The sequence below is a fragment of the Peromyscus californicus genome, unplaced genomic scaffold, assembly GCF_007827085.1.
Source record: "Peromyscus californicus insignis strain IS unplaced genomic scaffold, ASM782708v3 Scaffold_9__1_contigs__length_137607984, whole genome shotgun sequence".
Taxonomy (NCBI): domain Eukaryota; kingdom Metazoa; phylum Chordata; class Mammalia; order Rodentia; family Cricetidae; genus Peromyscus; species Peromyscus californicus.
The window spans coordinates 61,475,659-61,498,612 of record NW_026294617.1 but is presented as its reverse complement, the minus strand read 5'-3'; the positions used below and the strand labels follow the sequence as shown (position 1 = coordinate 61,498,612).

The 22,954-nt window shown below is 40.4% G+C and overlaps 1 protein-coding gene across 1 annotated transcript; it reads right to left on the bottom strand.

Moving 5' to 3' along the window:
- Positions 1 to 823: 823 nt before the first annotated feature.
- Positions 824 to 22,115, bottom strand: Ctso (cathepsin O). Its single transcript, XM_052731531.1, has 8 exons — positions 21,937 to 22,115; positions 14,825 to 14,930; positions 14,080 to 14,219; positions 11,908 to 12,075; positions 10,598 to 10,719; positions 4,847 to 5,010; positions 3,981 to 4,073; positions 824 to 2,040 (listed from the first exon to the last, which is right to left on the bottom strand). The coding sequence occupies exons 1-8, from the start codon at positions 22,042 to 22,044 to the stop codon at positions 2,006 to 2,008; spliced, it is 936 nt and encodes a 311-aa protein (XP_052587491.1). The 5' UTR covers positions 22,045 to 22,115; the 3' UTR covers positions 824 to 2,005.
- Between the last annotated feature and the right edge of the window lie 839 nt (positions 22,116 to 22,954).

Sequence of the window (22,954 nt, the reverse complement as noted above, 5' to 3'; positions counted from 1 at the left end):
TGTTTGAACTGCATCTCACCAAAGGTCATCCTAACTTCATACAAAAACAAAAAGCTTTTGTGAAGACATTTCCATGGGGACTACTTGGTCAAGCTTGATGTGGATCTATGTAGCTGAGGGGAGTTATTTTAGAACAGAACAACTTAATAATCTGTATTTATTTTACCAGTCAAATCCCTTGTTTTCCTTCATTTCTTGGGCATACTTAAGCATATCCCCAGCAGCATACAATGAACTCATTATCTCTGCAGAATCTGTCTTAGTTTGTCATTTTAGGTTGGCTGGAGACAACTGAATAGTAGAGGTGAGAGACAATAAAAAATGTACCTCCAAGAAAGGAGTAATGAAATGGAGAGGAAGTAAGTAGATGAAGGAATGGGTTCTAAGGTAGAGTTGACTTGATTGAATACCTAGAATTCCTTTGACTTTATTGATGATTACACAATAGTGATGCTGCTGAGAGACAGGAATGGTAAGGAGGAAAGGACCACTGGGTGCTGACAGCAGCTTTGGGAGGATGGTGAGAGGCATCTTGGGCACAGCTGGATTAAAAGTATCTAAGGAGAAAGCCACACTGGATATATGGATTTGGATTCAAGGAAATGCGAATGTAAAGCATATCAATACTAATAAGTACCTGTTAGTACTCACAGATAATGATAAATTTTAAGCCACACATTTAAGAATAAGTTCTTTTTAATTAAAAGTCAGAATATAGTTTTTTTATTATAAATGTTGTCAAAATCTAGAATACCTGAGGGATAACAATGATTTTGAAAATTTAAAACTTCATTTGCATTTGAAACTGGGTATCAGAAAACCACTGGTAACATACTGAAAGTCAGAAACACAAACTGTTGCTGAACTTGGTTCCTTTCTGGACTCCTTGAATAATTAGACTACTTTATTTAAAATGTTAAGAATCGTCTTCTGCTATTTTTCCACACTCCAGTTTATGTACATTCTTTTGAGATTGTTTCTCACTGGAACAGGAAAAAAAATAAGGAGTTTTGTTCTTGATTCCGGTATTCTAATGAGGGACATGAACAAAGAGCAAAGTGAGTTGGACTACCAGCTATCAGAGAGTTTTTTAAGTAAGAGATTAGGGAATAGAAATGAAATGACAACAATGGGACTGAGTTCTTTTGGGCTGGAAGGTGAACCACCAGGAACACATGGGAATTATACAGTAAAGGACAGGAGAGATAGAAAAATGTGGAATAGTTTGTTCTCTGCTACAGAGAGAAAAAGGCAAGAAGCTAAATGTATTGGATCCTTGACAGTGAAGCTTTCTAGAAATTCCAACTCATAGGAAGTAGCGTAGGATACTTCCTATCACATGCTTGCCATGTGCTTCACTTAAATTCAATTAAGTTGACTCTCTGAAAAAGAGACTTTCTCATTTCTTCTTTGTGCATAGTTGTTCTACTGTCTAGGATAAGGTCCATTTGTTGAGGTAAAGCAATTGATATTCCAAATCCATACATATGGCACTCCCCCTCAGAAGGCTGCTGTGATTGTGAGATACACACTGAGTTAGGTTGACAGTTCTAGTAGATGAGGTTATCTACAGCTGGTGATTATAAGTCACAAGAGAAAACAAATTCTGATCACTTCTTTGATCCAACTTGACCAAAGTACTCCATTAAAATAAACAGCTAGAAAGACAAAAAGCAAGCAAAAATATCAACTGCTTCCAGATGGAGGGCTTGATGTGACCTCTGATCCCACCAAGCTCTCAGAGTTCCACACTGTTCCAGATTTCCTTGCAGGCCCATGTGCCAGGGGTTGGGGAGTTTCTGTGAACTTTGGTTGTCCATCTCTCTGCAAGAATGGGATGATCTACCATTGTTTAAAAAAATGCTAGCTTGCTCTTAGAACCTCTTGTAGGCAGTTGTTGAAACTTGACAGTGAATAATGCTTAGAATTAAGTATTATATTAGACCATATTATGAAAAGCATCATTTTCATAGTGGTCTCATGATGACTCCAAAACATGGCATGATCACACAAAGACAACGGAGACAGAGTCTGCTATACCTAAGGCAAAATGTAAAAGAGGGAAAAAAAAGGTATTAATAGCAATCAATTTTCTCTATACCATTTGCTTCAAAAAATTTAATTTTCACTTATGTTTAGAATGAGTTAGTATTCATTAACAAAATAATTTAATAGTTATACTTAGCTGTCAGTAAAAGCAAGGCAAGCTTAAAGGCAAACACTAGAAGAGAAGAGATACTTAAGATTTTTGTCCCCCAAAAACCAAACCCCAAACTACTTGCTAGCTGAATAAATGAGTGTCTATAAGATCTGTACCACATTGACCTGTGTTTCCTAAGGGGAAAAATGACTTATAGAACTTACTTTAAAATGTTTAAAAACTTAAACTCTTATATTTGAAGTTTACTGCATTTTAATGAGTCCTAAGTGTGTTAGGCTTTCCTATTACATCAGAATCTAGAACTTACAGCCCATTTGAAAACTAGATTTCATTTCAATGATGACCCATCTTGAAATTTCCTTGGAGCAGTCTCTGTTTTTTGCCATTGTTCACTAGAATCATGTGGACAACACTGGGTATGCAAATGTTCAGCAAATACGGTCAGGAAGGACTTGAATCCCAGGACAGTCAGTAACCTGGAAGGCTCTGGAGACTCAAACTGTGAAAGCACATAAAGGGGAGAGAAGGTCTGGGAGGCCGGAAAAGGCCATCGTGAAATGCAGAGCCATAATCAAGGCAATTATGAAACAGCATCTGCATTGTGTCCATTGGAATCCCCAGGCCGCAGATTCATGGTCAGAGCTTTGAACACAGTTCATTTTCAGCACAAACTAGCCACACCTCACTGCCACGCTGAGAGACTGTGAGAGTCAGTAGCAGAGGGGCATGCTTAGCAGCCTCCCATCTGTGAGTCCCAGTAACACAAAAGTCCCATGAACTACTGAGCAGCTGTGCTCTGTGACAGTGGCTCTCTCTAATATGGAAACGATTTCACTGTCTAATAGCACAGGTTATTGATTTTCATGGACTCGATGCTGTGGAGTAAGTGAGCAGCAGTCATTAGACTGAAGCAAAACACCTACTCTCAAATTTTGCTGTAACTCTTGATCTTTCTCACAGTCTAAAGTGTCTGCAAGTTGGGAAGATTTGTGTGCCACAATGTCAGAACTCATGATAATGAGAAATGAGTGTTTCTATATGCAATTTAGCTTAATTCTAACTAGATTTAGAAAACATGATGATTTTGCAGACCAAATCTCACACTACAATTCTGAATACAGGTTTCAGCATCAGCTAAGAACACTGAACCAGATCTTTCCATTTGCTTTTGTTTGGCTGGTTATACAAAATAAAGGCATCTGTGTATTTGGTTAAGCTTTGCAGTTTCCATAGGCATTTTGTGAGCATTTTTCAGGTGACAGACTGCATATTAAGTAAAAACAAGTGTGAGGCTCACTCCGATTTTCATACCCAGACTCAAAGCAAAACGGACTCCTAACTGTTTTTTGCTTTCATGTTTCCCTCGCCTTTGCGATGTTAGGGATCAAACCCAGGGCCCTTGAGCCAGTTCTGCAAGTGCTCTACTGACAGCCCACATCCTCAGCTCCTCTTGACAGTCTCGAGCAATAGGGGAATCCATGCATCATAAAAAATGAATCTGAAGAAGAAACTGGGTTCTGGAGAAAGTTCGGTCTCTTAAATGGAGTGTATAATCTGTTTTTTCCAGTGGTTGCCTTTGTTAAATTATTGTTTTATTTTATCTTTTAACATATATACATAACTTTTTATTTTAAAATGAGTATGTGTTTGATGGTGCAGTATGAAAATTTTCATTTTTTTATTAACAGTGTAAGCAAAAAAAAAATAATAATACCACAAAATGGCACTGAGCCCATTGGAAGCATTCAGGTTTGTCATGACGATATATTAAAAAAGGCCTTCAGACTTAACCAAGAAGTTTCAACACAAATTGACTTACCACAAACGTTACCTCCCATTTTCACGTGGGCATAGCCTTCTATTCCCCAGGAGTTGCCCCATGAATTTCGCACCATCCAATACGGAGTATTTCCTACAAAGGTAAGATGCTAAGACACACCCTGATAAACCTAAATTGATTAGGAGGAGCACATATATTTCTGTATTTAAAATTGAGTATGCTATAAATCTATTTGCTGCAATGAAAATATTATTAATGTGAAACAATCATTTACATTTACTGTCTTTAAGCTTTTTTGTCTAGATAGCTTAGTAAACTTGAATTGTGCTTATTGTCTCATTCTACACAGTAGAATCTAAGTTCATTTTCTTTAATACCGAGTTAGGTAAGACAAGACAAACTCATTCCCAGGGAATTAGAAGATGCAGTATTACACACATATGATAAACTATCAGGTACTTCTCTCCTGCTAACAGTTACCCTAAATATTTCAGATGAAGCATTCACTTCATGTGAATTTAAAATTACCATTCACAGATTGAGGTGTGGCTCAGTGCCAAAGTGCTGGTCTTATATATGTAAGCCACAGGATTGAATGGTCAGCAAAACACACACATACACAGAGAGAGAGAGAGAGAGAGAGAGAGAGAGAGAGAGAGAGAGAGAGAGAGAGAGAGAGAGAGAGAGAGAGAGAGAGGGAGAGAAAGGAGAGAAAGGGGAGGAGGGGAGGGACGGAGGGATGATTATCATCAAAACCTGATGGATAACCTGATGGATGTACCAAGACAATTTTATGAAGACCACAGGAAAGTAGCTTCTAAGGCACAGCAGAGCATCTCGGCATCCTTCAGGTAGCCCTAGTTCAGAGGTCCCTCTGGGGAGGGATTTTGTGCACTCATCCTTACCTGTTTTATCAAATCCTGTGATGAGAACCGCATGGTTTGCCTCCCCACTGGAGCAGTGATGCTGGATTATGCCCCCCAGGTAATCCTGCCAGCTCACTGCATCAACTATCACCACCAAAGGGCCGAAGTTCAGAAGTGCTTTTGTCATTTCATCTTCTTGGTCACTATGGAAGGAAGATATGCACAGGTAAAGAATTTAACTTTTTTTTTTTTTTTTTTGGTTTTTCGAGACAGGGTTTCTCTGTGTAGTTTTGGTGCCTGTCCTGGATCTTGCTCTGTAGACCAGGCTGGCCTCAAACTCACAGATATCCACCTGGCTCTGCCTCCCAAGTGCTGGGATTAAAGGCGTGTGCCACCACCGCCTGGCTAAGAATTTAACTTTTAAGGTCAAAGTAAAACACAGTCTTTTAAATCTTTTTTTCTTTTTTTTTTTTTTTTTTTTTGGTTTTTCAAGACAGGGTTTCTCTGTGTAGCTTTGCGCCTTTCCTGGAACTCACTTGGTAATCCAGGCTGGCCTCAAACTCACAGAGATCCACCTGGCTCTGCCTCCCAAGTGCTGGGATTAAAGGCATGCGCCACCACCGCCCGGCCTAAATCTGTTTTAAATTGGGGTATGTGTGATAGCAATCACAAAGAAGTAAGCGCAGATATTAAAGGACAAGAGAGGTTGACAGTCCAGGGCTCTATGGGACTTAAGGATGTTGGGATTTCAGTCTCTTCCTGTATTGTTTGCTAAGCAAGGTTTCTACTTTTACGGTCTTCTCATGGCCCAAGGTTTGTGGACCTCCAGCCATTGAACACATGTTCCAATCAGCACAAAACAGAAAGGAGGAGCTCTGTGTCTCTGTCGAGATTTCCAGGAAGTAACACTTCTCTGTGCACAGATCTCATTGGGCAGAACTCAGTCATGAGACTGACTCTGGCTTACAAGAAGATACGGAAAGAGTTTTGTATCTGGTAAGCAAAGCATCCTGATAGAGTGCGGGGTCCCTTTTATTAAATAAAGTGTCAAGTTCTGATATTTGTAAATATGTTGTCACCTCCAAGAGATGAGTATCTGGCAAACAACTATGTCCACTTTTTTTGTGTGTCAGTGAAAGTTAAATACAGGAATTACAAAGAAGGCTCACTCAGAAAAACACTAAAGAGATGTCCAAAAAATAAGAAGAAATATCAAGATGCCAGAGTACTAGGTGCAAGGCTACCAAGATTGCAAAGCAAACGGTTGTTGCTTTTACATTTCCTGATGTTTACATCAAAATCTAATGTTGCATAACATTTGGCCCCCATCTATCCTAAATGTGTGTGATCAAACCACTATTTACATTTTTCGAAGGCCAGCTTGTGGGTGCAGGATACCGAAACCATGGTACTGAGAGTTCAGGCTGTAAAGATAGCATGTGGTAGTTTATTGCTACAGAAAGCCATGAAGGATTAGTGGCTTTCAGAGTAAATGCTTCCTTACTGCACCTGCTACAGCCAGTTTCCAGCAAGGAGACACTCAGTTCACAGATGGAAGTCACTCTGAAATACTAACCGTGGAATGAACTGCAATAGAAACTGTGCCCTCATTTTACCAAGGGGTCATCCAAAATATTAACCTGAGATTTGACTTGTACCTTTCGAATTTATGCTCTAATAATTGGTGCACAGCAATTATTAGATAATGGGGGGGGGGTGAGTATAAATTTTTTTAAAGGCACCATGGCCAAAGACAGGCTTTGGGTTTCTTTAATTCTGGGCTCAAATCCCAGATTTATATTGTATTATACCATTTACCATACTCTATACAACCATAAAATTATAGAATTTAGTAGGCTTTATGTTCTGTAGCATGTCTAGCATGAGTCACATAATATATCACAGATACTAAATCTATAATAAATCTCATACAGTTTACTCAAAACTTATAATCTTCCTCTGCCTTCTAAGTAATCCAAGAACTAGTTCAGCTCACCCTAAACTGTAGTATGCAATACACCTCTTTCATCTTGAAATTCTCTGAATGTTCAAATATATTCTCTACATTTGCCCTAATACAATTGTCTCCATCTCCTTAGGACAACAAAAGATGCATAGTAAGTCCTTCTCATCAACGATCTAGTTTCAAGAACACCAGGAGAGATGCTAAAGATGTAGGCAGAGAAGCCTCAGGATATAACCATTCTACAATACCAATTACAGAGTCATTGAAATAATTTAGTTACACTCTGTGCCTGAGCACGATAAGGACAAGAGAGAGAAGGTGCTAGCAAATTAGACACAGGCTAGCCCATGGTCATGGCCAGCAGAGATCTTCTCCACTTGATCTCAGATACCTGATCAAGCGACACTGCCATCATCTGCTCTTTAGCTTTCCCCACGTTAAACTCTGTGGCCAACAGCATCAGCATCTGCGCCCCACCCCCTGCCCCAGTCAGTCCCATATGAGCTATGATGCTGAGAACCGGTAAGTTTTCAGACCTAGATTCCACGCGTTTACATGTTATTCCACAAATCAACAACGTATAAAAATCTATATTCTTCAAAGAATTCTCCTAAATTTTGTTGTCATCAAGGTTTATTGTTTAAGGCAAACACTCTCTCTGACATCTGGTGATTCTGTTGATATCATCTCCTCTTCCTGAGAGCTTGATGTGACAATGTCATGTCCTTGGTCTGGATCACAGTCACTTCCTTACTTTTGTTATCTCCATAGTATTCTCACATGCCAGTCTGAGTCATACAAGGCCTGGCTCTGAGAAGCAAAAGTCTGTGGGAAACGCCTAGCATGATGGTGTTTTGCTTTAAGCCTAGGTGGTGTTTGTGTTTGAACCTTTCCCCCTTTCCCGATCCTTTTGAGTTTCTGTGCCATGTCTCATGGAGGTTTGGGTAGATCACCGGGCCCCAAACGACATGTTTTGAGAACTCTGAGTACTAGATCTGATGATCTCAGAACTGGAGAGGGAGATGAATGGGCTCAGAGTTAAATAGGCATGATCTTCCCTCCCTTACAGTCTGTACCCGGAGACCTCGAGTCATAGACACACATCTGATGCAAGGAGTGATACAGACATGCCAGAGATCTGGCCCCTAATAGCTGAGGCAGATCCCAAGGAAGACCTTCCATCTCCAGCACTCAGCACTGTAGTACACACCACTACTTCCCAGAATGAGACTCCATCTCTACAATAAACCAAGGAATCATGGCAGCATGGCCCCCTCCACCTCAGTGGCACCCTCAGCTAAAGGGTCTTATAAGGTGATGGGTATCAGTTTTGATGAGGCTCAGTAGTGTGTATCTCACCTCTGACCCGCAGTTCCTCACTCATTGGCCTCAAGTCATAGATAAGATTCTGGCTAAAGACAAAAACATTTCCCTTTATCTCCCACTGCCAGGGTCTCTTGTGGTCACTGTCTACATCTCTCAGCTGCTCTGATATTTCCTTGTAGCTCCTTTCTTGCCTTAGACTTTCTTGCTTCATTTTGTCAATTCAAGTTGTTCAGTTTAAAAAGCCTAGACTCTCTTATAAAGAAATGTGTAGTGCCAGGCCTTCATGAGAAGAATGGGTGCTGACTTTCACCTCCACAATCTTCTAGTCCCCTGGGAGGGGGGGGGGGGTCCTCATATGCTGGCCTTGATCTTTTCTCCACTGGACTGCATTGTCTCCTCCTTGTTATAAAAGTATGCTAAACAGGCCTCTGTCTCAGGACTTCTACACCCATATCCTCTGTTTGGAGCAGTATTTATGATGCTATCTTCATGAGCACATTATCTCAAAAGTCACTCCTGGGTGAGGCTCCTTCTGGCAGCCCTTTTTAGGAATACATACTCTCCTTTCCCCTAGAGAAGTGGTTCTCAACCTTCTTAATGCTACAACCCTTTAATACAGCTCCTCAGGTTGTGGTGACCACTAATCATAAAATTTTTTATGGTCGGTATTTTTAGACACAATTATTTGCATGCTCTTCTCCAACCACTGGATGTCATCTTGCAAACTTTCAATCCAGTGCAAGTTAAAATTAGAGTCTCATATCTCATTCAGTCTCTCCCTCCTGATAGTGCTTGGAAATTATTACTGTTGTGAATCATAATATAAATATCTGATATGCAGAATATATGATATGTGACCCCTGGGAAAGGGTCATTTGACCCCAAAGGGTCATGACTCTCAGGTTGAGAACCACTGCCCCCAGAGGCTTCCTCTTCCCACTGTTTTATAATTCATATACCAAACCTACCACATGTTTCTATTAGTTTTATTTGTCTGCCTCAATCATTTAAGAACAATCCACAAGGACAGGAGTTTGTCTAGGCTACTTATTTTCAATCCCCAACAATAAACACTGTCCAGTAGTTATCTGAATGATTGGATAAATCAATTCATGCTCTTTCTGAGGCTTGATTCTGCCAGTTTGAGATTGCTGTGGAGTGTTTAAACAATGCAGAAGTTGTTGGACTGTAGGCACTGTTAGCACTAGAGTAATCTCTTTCTCCATCCTACTTGCCCACCAAATCATTCAGAGTGATATTATTCTCTGTCTCTTCCATATTTTTAACTTGATACCCAGGAAATAGTTATCCCCTTGATTCGATTTAATTACCTGTGGATGACGTCTGGGTCCTTTTGTGAATGGCTTTTCAAGTATACTCTCCAGGAACTGGCAACTTATAAAGACATGTTTCCTTATTTCAGGGGGTGTATTGCCTTTACTCCCAAAGGAGACAGTGCCCAATGTCCTTGTGGTCAGAACCCTGTGTAGCCAGTTATGGAAGTAAGGTTCTGGTTCTTCTGGTCATTCCCCAGGGCCCTTCCTGAAAATGGGAGCTGGGTTGACAATCTCTAGTGCTCTGGACACTTATACCAAGATTTAAAGGGTTATGCTTTGTTCAAGGATCTAATTTCACCCCATTGCCTATTTCCCATGGGTAGATGCCATCTGCATCAAGCATCAGTAAATCACAGGACATTGTATACCTGGGTCTGAATGGAGTTCTTTCATTCCATGAGATGTTTAATAATGGCACAATAACCCAAAATGCATTTATCAATGGAGCCAGGAGTTGGTTGTTTCTTCTGTCTACAACATTCCTATTCTATACCTGTTACTAAATGACCTAAATAATTCTCTGGCCAGATCTTTTTCTTTAAATGTGATTTTAATGATTGTTTATACTTTAACTCACCAAAGTTGCCCCATTTTTCAATGCCCACCACCACTCTTTCCCCTTTATCGGCCTTTACTTGCCCTGCATCCCCATCACATTCATGCTCCATGCATGTTACATAACTTATTTTCAATGCTATAGTTTTAGCTCCAAGTATTATTATGATAGGCTTGAGTTTTCCCAATAGCTGCCCACTTGAGAACTGCACAGAATATAGTGTTCAAAAAGGCTTCTTATTATGTAATCTGTGAACTATGCAATATGAATTTGGACAGACTCAAATATTAAGGCTGAAACAAGCTCCTGTATCATACCATCTGAATTTTTTGAGTGTTGGTAGACATATGTTATAGCTTTAAACTGAATTGAAAGTTATTCATTTAAACTTCTTATTTTTAGTGTGGTGATACATAAAAGAATATGCCGATTCTCCTTAAGAGACTTCAGTGACACCCCATTGTGAGCATCAGTTGAACTCTTTAGTAAGAAGTTAGTTCTGAGCCAAGAGTGTGCAAGGGTAAGGGTGCCTTCAATCAAGTCATTAATTCTGAAACCAGTACAGATTGTGCACAAAATAAAAACATAAAAAACAAGTCATTTACCTGAAGTCATATGTAGAAAAATTTTTGATTGAAACTCCAGACTGTGATCTGGGAAAGTAGCGACACAGGCCATTTTCTGCCTTGAACGGGTATTCTGAATCTTCCACCAACTTCATCTGTGTCTAGAGAGAACAGTCATAAAGTGTTCACTACCAGTTGTTTTAAAGGTTAAGCAGAGCTTACTTCAGTGAAGTCAAAGAGGTCAGGCTGCACCCAAGCAGCCTGTAGGCATAATTTGATCTTAAGGTTCTAACTGAAATCACCAGGTGCTTGTACCAAACATCCTAGAAAACATGAATCCTTAACTTTTTCTTTTGACTTTTTTCTTATGCCTTTTCATTCTAGCACCACCATAGATATGTTAACAAAGTCCTGTCATCCTTCTCTTGAGGGCATGCTAGGGCAACACACTTTCCTCCCAAGGCTCCTATTACTGAACCAGCAAAGCTCTGAGGCCGGACGGTGGCCAAATGTTCTTGCTACAGCATCTCTTGATGTGCTGCGTGTCTTACAGTTGTCTGTACAGGCAAATGTGCTGGGCTTATTCAAAGAGCAGAGGCACAATCATTGTTATCTATAACTAGTCTAGAGCCGTGACTGGTATGTGCAGTGGTTGCCTGTAAAGTGGATATGTGATGGGAGGGCATTTGGGTTTGGACAACACTAACATGATGACTTTTACAATGGCCCCTTATTTTCTTATTTTCATTCCACTAATGCTGGATGTATAAGAGTATCAGGGAGAAAACATCAACACAAGAGTGTGACAGAGCCCTGAAGTGGGAGGGCAGGGGCTTAGTATCCAGTTTCGTCTGGTGACATAATTCCAACTTTCAGTGACCATTTCTTCATCTGTAAAAAGTTATAAATCCAGCTGACCTGTGGTGTCTCTCCTAACACTGTCATTCAGTATGTCTGAAACCAGTCACTGTGTGATCTAATCCTTCTGAGACGTTATGGGATAGGTTTCCACATGAGAATTATCAACTAAGAAAAATGAAGAAATCATTATCTTTCTAAAAACATATTTAAGATGTCTTTACTCCTTGATATATTGATGGCTAATTTGTCTGGAAGCCATTACTTCTAATATCTTCAGGGTCTGTGATGTAACCCCTTGGAGCTCTGGCTTAATCAAAGCTGGCCCTGGTTTGATTCCCCACAGTATACTTTTCCCCGGATTAAGTCATTCAAGCTTTGTCTACTTAGGTTTCTGATCACTGAACCTTGTTTAATTTAGGAGAGTGATTGGACTCCGTGTACACAGAACATAAAAGGAAATCAGAGATTCAGAAAGCTGAGATGGTTACCTTGTTTAGCCAGCTCAAGGCACCGAGAGGAGAGCCACCATTGCAGCCATAATTATTAAAGGAGCAGTCGATGACCTGCTGCACGCTGAGGTAGTCCAGAGGTTTTCCTTGGATTGCACAAGCCGACTCTATTGCACCTACCACGCTGAAGGCCCAGCATCCTCCACACTGCCCAAAAGACAGGGGTAGTATATACTAACACACAGTGTCTACATTAAACTTATCAGTGTCTCTAGATACAGTAATATAAAGAAAAAAAATGAGCAAAGTTTCCAGAAAGCAGAAACCTATACAATAAGCATTCATTCAAAAATGAAACTAAAATTCTCTTTGAGCATTGACTGCTAATTATTTATTAAAATTAAATCAGTAATGTCACTATTCCCAAGTAAGTTAACCAGGCTAATGAATTAGGAGAGGCCAAGAAGACACTTGGAGGCACTGGTTTGATTACGGTTAGACAGTGACTTCAGCTTATGAATCACTGTTTCCCAGAAAAGAGTAAATGGGCTGCTTCTAAGGAAAGGAGGAAATCCAAGGAATGGAATAGGAGCCACATAAAAGTGTGCACAATCCATAGGAAAGGCAGAAAGAAAGAAAGAAAGAAAGAAAGAAAGAAAGAAAGAAAGAAAGAAAGAAAGAAAGAAAGAAAGAAAGAAAGAAAGAGGAATTAAAACCTGGCTTAGTCATAAGACCATGTACTGCAGAACTAGCACAGTGAAGTCGTGAGTATCCTTGTGGGGTGACTCTCTAAGCAACACCCTGGTTTTAAGTGGTCTTGTTTAGTCCTCTAACCTCAGTGCCCATGGCACAGGAAAATAGTCACCAACTAAAGATGGACTGATCTCCAAATGTGAGCATGACTGCGGATACCACACCTAGAGCTAGCATAAGCCAAGCCACTGAGACAGCTCCTAGGAAAACCCACCACCGCTGAGTATGTAAATTCCTGCTGGGAAGGACTGGATTCCTGCAACACCCACTACTTACCGCTGTGAATCCAATGACAAACTAAATGACTTGGCAGTAAATTCTAATGAACAACCATAAACATTGAATCTGAGAACTAGGAACAAGCATCCTAACTAGACAGACACAAACACGTGGGGATGTGCAAAGCACCTCACTTCCTCTCCGCAGGGAGGGGGAAGGACCCGCTGCTGTTTCTAGTGCAGGGACCCTGTAAGTGCAATCCTGTGGCTGGAGATTTGACTTTCTCTTTTTGCCTACATCATTGGTGCTCATGGGATACACAGCAGTAGGAGATGTGAGAAGAAAAAGGAAGCACATGCTCTTCAAAATTCTACAAACTAGGTGAGCTGCTATGCATTACAAGTCACACTCATCCCATGTAGTGCTACCATTTCTTTCTGCCTTGAGATAACTCTCCACCCATGACTTCACAATACTCCGCAAATTTCCCTCTCAGCACCCATCCATATCTGGAAGCATACCGTGGGTCATTTTCATGCTGAATTGCTGTATTTACTGCTGTACTTACATATCTGTTGATTCTTCAACAAGCAAAAAAAAAAAAAAGTATCACCTTGTTTACAAGTTTTCTATTTGTTTGTAAAATGTTTCACAAAGCTTTTATGCACCATGATCTAATCTATTTCTCCCACATCCATTCTCCCTTTACTATAAAATTTTGGACAAAGCTGATCTGTAACAAGAGTATGTAGCCTTGAATCTATACTGACTGGATACAGGCTGGGTGGTATATGACCTTATAGGCAGTGAGCAGGTAGACCAGGTTTTCTGATGGAGCTCACGGGATGAAGGGAAGGCTAAACCCCAGACACTGTGTGGGCAGTCTCATTTCACTTTACCATGCACTTTACTTTTGAATCACTTGCACAGCCAGTAATTGTGTTTACTTTCCCTGTGAGTCCACAGGATTCCTGGTTTGTGTAGTGTGGTTACTGGGATGTATTTCTGGGGTAGTGTGCTGAGGGCGATGGTCACAGATGAGTGAGCACGCCCAGACAGGTTTAAAAGTCAGGACTGGATAACTCTCTCTCACCCTTCAAGGAGCCTTCTCTTCCATGTTGGATAACTGAGGTGCCATTTTACCTAGAAAACACCATAGGTTTCTTGATTTGACTGAACTTGACCGTGAGATGCTTTCTAATGTTCAGACAATGAAGAGCAAATAGATGCGGAGCTTACCATCTTCTGGTTTCTCACTTGGTTCACAACATGCTTGTCCCTCCAGTCAAATCTCAATGGCAAAGACACATTGGGGATGGGTGTCTGCCCTGCTGCTGGGTATCTGGGAGACCAGGCAGGTTTGCTGCCTAAATACAGAGCTGAAGAAAAAGAGGAAGAGACAACAGAGAATGTATTACAGGAAGGGCTTCTCTGGAGTCTTTTTTTTTTTTTTTTTAACACAATGTCAAGAAAAAACAGTAGCTACCCAGCCAACCTGTCACTTGAAATTTTTCCTCTGTGGTTTTCCTCAACATGAAATGCATTTTACTGAAAGCTGTAAGTGTAAATTACTACAGTAGGGCTGGAGGTGATGTAGCATGACTTGCTTGATAGAGTTAGGCCAGTGACAAAAAAAATGTGAATAATTGATGTCGTTTCTTTTATTATTACCCACAAAACCATAAATATTCTGAACAGAATTGGTGCTAGAAAATTACCAATGTGAGGAGACAATTGTTGCTTACACCTGAATAGATGTGCTGCATGGATGTGCATGTAATCATATTTAGTTCGTAAACAATGGTTAGCAGAGTATAGTCCTTAATTCATTTTCCTAATGCTTAGCACATGGTATACACTTCAAAGTCGGCATTTAAAAAATATTAACTATCACACAATTTACAAGATTTTCAATGAAATCATTCCTTAATTAGACAAAGAAATTAGAATCGGGAAATTAATCAATAGTACTTTCAGACCTTACCTTTGAACTCTTCAGGAAACAGGTAAGAAAACTGATTTATTCCATAGAAGGCAGTGGAGTTTTCATGAGAGAAAGAGTTCAAGTATCGATGTCTATTAAGACTTTCCTGAAATAATGAAAACAAACTTTTTATGTCTACTGTTTGAGCTTTCCAAGGCCATAAATGTAAAAACTTGGAGATATTTTGGATGCAAAAGTCAAACTTGATTTTCAGGCTGGGGGAAGGATGCCTTATGCATCTGTAATTCTTCTTCCCCACACATGCTGAGAGTGTCACACACGTATTTTTTAAAGTGATGACAAGCACTAGACACTGGTGACACATTGTAATTAAACAATTATGAATATGAAATGTGTCTTCCACATATTTTTTTCCTCTGTGCAAAGTAACGAGGCTTGGAAAAGGACTAAGTTGATAAATGAATGGAGAAGTCCAAGTCTCTTAAAGTCGGATCTCAGTTTATTTCATTTGGAACAAAAAGGCTTTTGGAAGGCTGCAACCCTGAGGGTCTCCCCAGAAGACCAGGTTTTCCTATCTAGATGGAAGAAAAAATTACTATAATTCTGTATTTCATCATATTCAACCTTAGGTTTGCCTTTTCTATGAAGAGGCTTATATTTCCCAACACTGGCTAATCTTTCAGGTTACATGGAAATTCAGAGAACCACTATTCTCCATTTTAGCATATGTCCATGCTGACTTATGCACTTGAGTGTTTATGTGTATGATTCAGAAAAACAATAAGCAAAAACTCGGGCATGTTTATCAGTGTGACTTATTACTATGTCACCTGGACTGAAGACATGCCTGGAACACAATAGCGCCTCAATAACCATCTGCTCTTTAATAACGATCTACGTGAAATTTCAATATGGCCTCCTCTTATGACCTTTCATCAGTTGGTTTTGAGCAAGACCACGGCTGAGACTCACCACAGTCTTGATGCGTTCTCTCTTACTAAACATGAGTAGAAGGACTGCTAACCAGAGAATTTTAAAAGTTCTTTTGAGTTTCAGGTACCTACGGTTGGTGAAGGAAGGCTCTGAATATGATCCGCACTCACACATGGAAAAACAGAACTAAATTTATAAGGTAATTTTTGCATGACACAAATGACAACATAAGCCACTGGAAGGTAACTACAGAGGAATTTACAGGAATCAGTCATGAGATGGACTGATCATTTTCTTAAGCAGGAGAAGATAAGACATGGATGGAGAATGCAGGGTGTTTGTAGCATGTGGCAGCCATGGGAACATGCATGGCTGGCCTCCATCTTTGGGACTTGAGCTGTTGGGGGCCTGAATTGTCAGGAACCCACAGCAGGAAGCTGAAGCTACCATGGTGGCAAACAGTTGATGCCTGAGTACTAAGGTTAGCTATATATAGGAGACACCAGAACCCCCTGAAAAATAATTCTTAAATAATAGTCACCAGGTGACTTTCAAAAACCTTCAAACATCCCTTGATCTGAACAGAAAAGAGCAAGATTCATCTCATAACCTCCCCTCTATCCCTATGTCACTCAAGGTCAGTGTTACATTGCAGTCCAACAATTGATTCTGGCACTCTCCCCAATCTCTCATAGGTATGCGCCTAGGATGAGAGCAAAAGATGAAAATAAGACATAAATTACCAATATCAGGAACAAAATGATCCACGACTACAATGCTTCTGGCATTATTTTGACAACTTTGTGCTAATAAGTTTTCTAATTTGCATGAAATAAAAAAACTGCTTGAGAAACAGATTACTGAACATGGAGGAAATAGAAAACTTTAATCATCTTTATCAATTCACAGCATTAAAATTGTAATTGAAAATTGACCCAGAAGGAAAACTATAGTTCCACATGGCTTCAGTAGTGAATTCCATACAATTAAGAAAGAAAGAACAATGATTTTATAGAAAACAAGGAGGGAGACTACGTCTCAACTTAAACAAGACCATGTTACTGTGATTCTAAACCAGAAAAGAACATCTCAAGAAAACAGGACTGTGCATGAGTAACTCTCCTAAATATAAACATAAAATCCTTAGTGAAATATTAGCAAATCGAACACCACAATGCTTCAGACAGGCAACATCATGACCAAGTGGAGCAGATACAAAAATGGTACACTGATTAGCATAAGAAGCATATCAACACAATAAAGCGTTTTAACAGAATAAGGGAGTAAAATGAGACAAAATGACATGCTGTTCTTCCCTAAGAAGATATGTGTTATCTGGGATCGATAGCATGCTTGTGCTTTGTAAAGCTAAGTCTACCTGATTGCCAAGTAGTTATAGTAACTGTAATAAGAGAAAACAATACAAGATTGATCCATTTTAAATACTCATAGACCTAATTGTAAATGAAGAGAAGACAACTGTCAGATCTCCTCTAAGACGTAGATCTCACAGAAGCAGCAGCAGCAGCAGCTCCCGCCGGGCTGCTGTGACCTTTCACTCTGCTCAACCAGACACCAGTTGCAGAATTCCACACGTCAGTCTTGTTATCGCCCCTGCAATTACTCCTGCCCTTTCATAGCTCTCTACAGCCATGCCAGGGACAGTCTACTTATCACTGCTGACATCCTGCCAGGAACAAAATGTCCTGTGTCACTCCCTCCCTGCCACTAATTTCACCTCCCTCCTTTAAATTCTAGTAACACTGAAAATTCCTCCCCACCCGCTTCTGGAGAATCATAGTTCTCTTACATCCCTGTGAATATAAACATATACATATTTGATTTTGAAATAAACTTAAATAAACATCTTACCCTTGAAATGCAACCTAAAGGGACATATTCAACCTCTCTGCTCCCCTATTTTCTTCATTGACAAATTTGGTCACACTGCCAGAATATAGGGACTAATTAAATATGATCCTGTTGGGACTATGTATATTTCAACCACTGGCAGAATGAGTGTCTAGTTAAACATCCCCAAGTTATACCTTCACCCTTAATAGCAGAACATTTTGACTATAGAAAACATCATTCAGAGATCACGCTTTCACCTTACTTGGGTTAAAATGCAGCAAATATTTATCATGACATTTCAAATAAAGACTAGTTATTGCAAACAATCTGATATTGTATTCAAAATAAAACAATGCCAACAGGACAGTCTATCTTAGATGATATCTATTAGAACTCAATCCTAGTTTACCTAACACAAGGCTCACATTGTTTAAAATTCTGTTTCATTTCTAGAATTGTCTGTTTTTTCCAGTCACTTTCCTCATGACCCTCAATTTTGGCTGTTGAAGCAAATTTGCTACAGCCTCAGCAGCTCTGAGTCTGCATATGTCTTGTCTCATCACATCAAAAGCCTGTCTTAGACCGACAGCAGGCGAAAGGTCAGTCAGTAAATTCTAACATAAAGCAATAGAGGATACGATGGTGGGTGGGTACACAGTCACCACCTTTAGAGCTACATACAATGCTGAAATCAAAAAGCTAAGCCAAGGGTTCTCAACCTGTTGGCCACGACCCCTTTGCAAGTCGGATGACCCTTCCACAGGTGTCGCATATCAGATGTTTACATTAGCAGTAATTAATTAACAGTAGCAAAATTACAGTTATGAAGTAGCAATGCAATGACTTTATGGTTGGGGCTTACCACAACCTGAGGAACTGCATTAAAGGGTGGAAGCATTAGGAAAGTTGAGAACCACTGATCTAAGCCTTTTAAAGAGATCTTGGCATTGGGGTAGAATCTGGGATCTTACACTTATGCAACACATAGTCTACCTCTTAGATTTGAATCACAGCTGCATTTAAAAGGGAAGCCATGAAGAGGAAATCAGACAGACCTTATAAAAGAAAAATCAGAGCTGATAAGTAAGAAGAGCCTTTGAACAGATACAATGGGGAAATAAGTATTGTTACCTACTTTCTGTTTTATTTTTTAACTGTGTTTAACTGATTGATGTACAGTGAGATATCAGATTCCTTAGTGGAAGAGAATTTAAGGCTAAAGAACTTGAGAGAAATTTCCAGTTATCATAAAAATAGGAGAAAACTTGCCCTTGGGATATTAGTAGGTACCACACATCTTCAAACCTCTCTAATTAACACTGCATCTTACGATCCTGACTCTGGAAAACCCTATCTTTTGAGCCTTTCAGTGTCTTCTGACAGCCAAGCTTCTACATCTTTCAATTGCTTAATCTTGCTTCTGTATATAGGTATGCATAAATGTGTAGACATTTTTATGTGCGTAAGAATGCATGCACCTGTATATATGTGCCAGCATTCATGTGTATATGTATATGTGTTTCAGCATCCATGCATACATGCTTATGAGGATCACACATCAAAATTAAAGTGTATTTGTGTGATATTCCTATGCAGTCCCTTCCATATGCTAATTTGTAGCTTTACTGGCCTAGTTAGGTTGTTGGACATGTTTCCAAGCCCGTATCAGAGAGGAAAGACAATGTTTACTGAAAGTCATAAGCAAAGAGGGCTGAACCTGGTAGTGATAAAAGATAACTCTGCTGATAAGAGCCCTGAAATGGTCTCAAATGGAGAACAGGGTGAAGTTTTAAAATTCTTCAGAAACCAGCATTTTTTTTTTTTCTGAGAAATCAGAAAGCCTCTCATTCCATTTCACGTTCTTGTTATCCAAACCTTTCCAACTATGGGAAACAAAGTGGCAGAAGCTTGTTTGGTTTATGATAGTTGATAGAGATAGTGCTTTTCAAAAACATCTAAGACTAGAAACCCACGGGGTGTTGGGAAGGTCCTCAATCGACCTCCAAGAGGAGAATGGTCAGGGAAATTTTTCTTGATAGTGGTTGATAAGAAGAATAAATTAAATACATATACTTTTCCCTTTCGTGTGCTCATTAGCATCTAGAGAAAGAAGCAAATCCTGAGGACCAATTTGTTGGGCTTTCTGGTCTCTAAGAAGAATGTTCACAGTTACCAAGCACACTAAAGATATAGCTGAGGGGATGGAGCGTTGGCTAAGCTGAAGTCCTGGTCTAAGCTCTTCGGATGAACTACTAGTTCTTCATGAAGTGCTTGCTCACTGCATCGTCTCGTCTCAGATTAATTAACTGAGGCATGAAGGGGTATACAATTTTCCTAAGGCCACACAACCAGCACACGATGCATGGATGCAGGCAGTCAAGTCGACTGGCATCCCATAACAAACCAGAGGAGTCTTATCTTGTGGGAGTGCCATTAGCGTTCATTTAAGGGATATTCTGTGGAACGCACAGTGCTTCATTACTAAATTTTACCTTATAACATACTTTAAAATTTTTTACTCTTTTATGAAATAAAAGAAGCTCCTATATTCTATACACAAGTTGCCTTGTAAGAAAGCAGTAGGGTCTCAAATCAACTAATTCAATAATGGAAATAATTCTGTAAAACAAAGGCTTTTTAGACTTATAAACTGCGTTTTACTTAGCATATATTTTAATGCATACAGTCAGAAGAATCCTTCTTAATACCTTTGGTCACCAAAGAAACAAAGACCCCTGTTTCTGACTCTCTAGCTGACATCGTCCAGGAGTGTTCACAGTTTGCAACTATAATTTAAAGACTAAATGTTCAGAAGACTGGGCATCCACTTTATCAATCAAATTCCTGCTAACAGAAACTGCAATGAAAACATTTTTTTTTTGGTATTCTTAACAAAGTTTTTAGACTAGACTAAGATTTGGAATGTTTTCTTCAACTTCCAACCTCCCACTTTCCCATATAGACTCTTGGCTACATTTCTCTTTAAAAGAGTAGGATTTTCTGGATACTTGTTTCATGGTACAACAGCTGTATGGATTAAGTATGAATAGGCATGAAAATTATAATTTACAAACACAAATTCTATTTTATAATATTTTATCAGTGACTGTGATTGTTAATCTTGATGGTCCATTCACTGGGATTTGGAATCACCATGGAAATAAGCCTCTGGAAATATTACTGGGGAATATTTCTAAATCAGGGTAACTGAAGGAAGGAAGATCATCCTAAACTTAGGAGGCACTGTGTCTTGTGCTGGGGTCCTGGATAGAATAAAAATGAGAAAGTGAGTCAGGCCACAGCATCCAGGCCTCTTTGCTTCCTGGCTGTTGATGCAGTGTGGCCAGCTGCTACATACCCTTGCCACCACGACATGCCCATCCTGATGGACTGTCCTCTGGAAGTGTGAGCCAAACAGACCCTTCTTTCTTCAAGTCTTTCTTTCAGCAACAAGGAAAGAAATCATACACTTACATTGTTGGTCTCCAGGACCCACGATTAAAAAAATTGTAATCGATGTAGCGAATGAACACATTGTCAACACCATGAAACGGACTATTTCGCCCCAGTGTCTGGTTCATGAGGAGATGAAATCAAGGACAGGACTAGGTAACACACAGGCCAAGGACTTCGGTGAGAAATGGACAGTGCTTCTGCATTTGGTAACAAGAAATGAGCTCAAAAGTAACAAATAGGAGAAAAGCGTGCAGTTTGGTTTGAGTAAAACACAGGGATGGGTAGCTGGAGCCAGGGTAGCTGGAGCCGAAGAAGGCCTGACCTTCTGCTACTGGAATTTTCCACACCAATGAGGAAGAGCCGAAGAGGGCAGAGCTATGGTCGGCTAACCGGTCCGTTTCAGAATTTTAAGGCTGGAGTAAAATTGAAGGATTATTATGGAAACTTTTTAGACAACCCGAGTTAAAGGCATTGAAATGTTTCCTTCTGTTCTACGTCAGTCTCCGCCAAGTCAGAAAGAACTTTTTAGTAAGGTGGTGGTACAGAGTCCCCAGGACCGGGAAATCATTAACCCAGCTAGCTCAGCAGCCTGGGGAATCAATGAGCCTGCTCCTGGAGTTTGAACTTCCAGTTATTGGAGGAGGGAGCTAGCGCCCCCTGCAGGCGGCTTTCTAAGCGACAGGTTTATTTTGAGAAAGGAGCTATGGAACAGCTTTGGGATTCCGAGGTGCGGCTTCCCATTAGCTTTGCTTCCGACACATCTTTTGTTTTGGGGAGCATCACATAGATCCCTGTCCTGGGGAATCAGGCTTTAGGCAGCAGCGCTGCTGGGGAAAGGTGCTCCTAGAGCGTGGGTCCCTCCCTAGGAGCCCCAGAGCAGGGGACAAGTAGAGAAGGGAGCTTGGTACCCGCAAGGCGGCCGCCTCCCTCTGGTGGCTCCGCGGCCAGGTCCTGGCAACCCCGCTGCCCAGACAGCAGCAGCATAGCAGCAAGAGGCTCGCCCACCGTGGCTTCATTCCGGCGCCCGAGGTCCTCCAAGCACAGCCCTCTTTCTCTTTCGGTTCCTCGGCTCCGCCCACCGCCCGAGTGGGGCGCAGGCCCAGAAGTAGGCAGCTGCCCGGGGTCCCTGCTGTTTTGTTTGTTTGGTGCTTTTGGGGGGAACATCCTGGACCTTGTGTTGTTATTGAGCTCCAGGGGTTTGCCTCTTATCTAGTAGGAAAGAGACCAAGGCCTGATTTACATAGCAGCGTGAAGATACGAACTACTGAATTTCCTGCCATGTGGGATTAAGCCCATTATTTTTCATCCAGTCATTTCAAGTTGAGTATGTGTTCATAGAACGTGTGTAAATTGAATTCAGCAGGTATTATGTAGACGTGTGATGTGTGCGAATTTACACTGCGCTTTCCTTCTGTGGATGCTTGCAAGTACATTGTCCTGCTGCACAAAAATTTCTTTGCACACAATTTCTTTCTTTCTTTGTAATGGTGTGGCTGTTTCTGCACTTGCAGAAGGCTATACCTGCTTCTGAAGTTTGTGATGAAACTTAAAGTAATTCTTCTAAACACATCCTTATATGTCAGGCACGTTCTATGTGTTTCTTTAATTATTTCACTGCTAAGGTAGCTTTAATTTCTTTTCTTGTTTTATTATGCTGCTTTCCCCTTGCTTAGCTTATTTCATAACCCATTCACCACACTTTCTTCCCCCCTGCTTTAATTAAGTGTTGTAATTAAAAATAAAATCCTGCTTCCTTTTACCGCAGTGCTGGTGAACAGAGAGCAGGAGGAACAGAGGGAACGTGTTCATCTCAGTCACTGCTCCAGTCTGCTCAGGCACAGCTCAGTGTAAGGGCTAACTGGAGGAGTGCAGCAGGGCTCTCCTTTAAGGAGACCGGGTGACTTAAATATCACACATCATTGATGA

Coding starts and splice junctions, on each gene's coding strand:
- Ctso (XM_052731531.1), bottom strand. CDS start 22,044: ATGAAGCCACGGTGGGCGAGCCTCTTGCTGCTATGCTGCTGCTGTCTG. Junction 14,220..14,824: donor GTTTCCTGAAGAGTTCAAAG/GTAAGGTCTGAA, acceptor CTTTTTCTTCAG/CTCTGTATTTAGGCAGCAAA. Junction 4,074..4,846: donor CACAGGATTTGATAAAACAG/GTAAGGATGAGT, acceptor TTACCTTTGTAG/GAAATACTCCGTATTGGATG.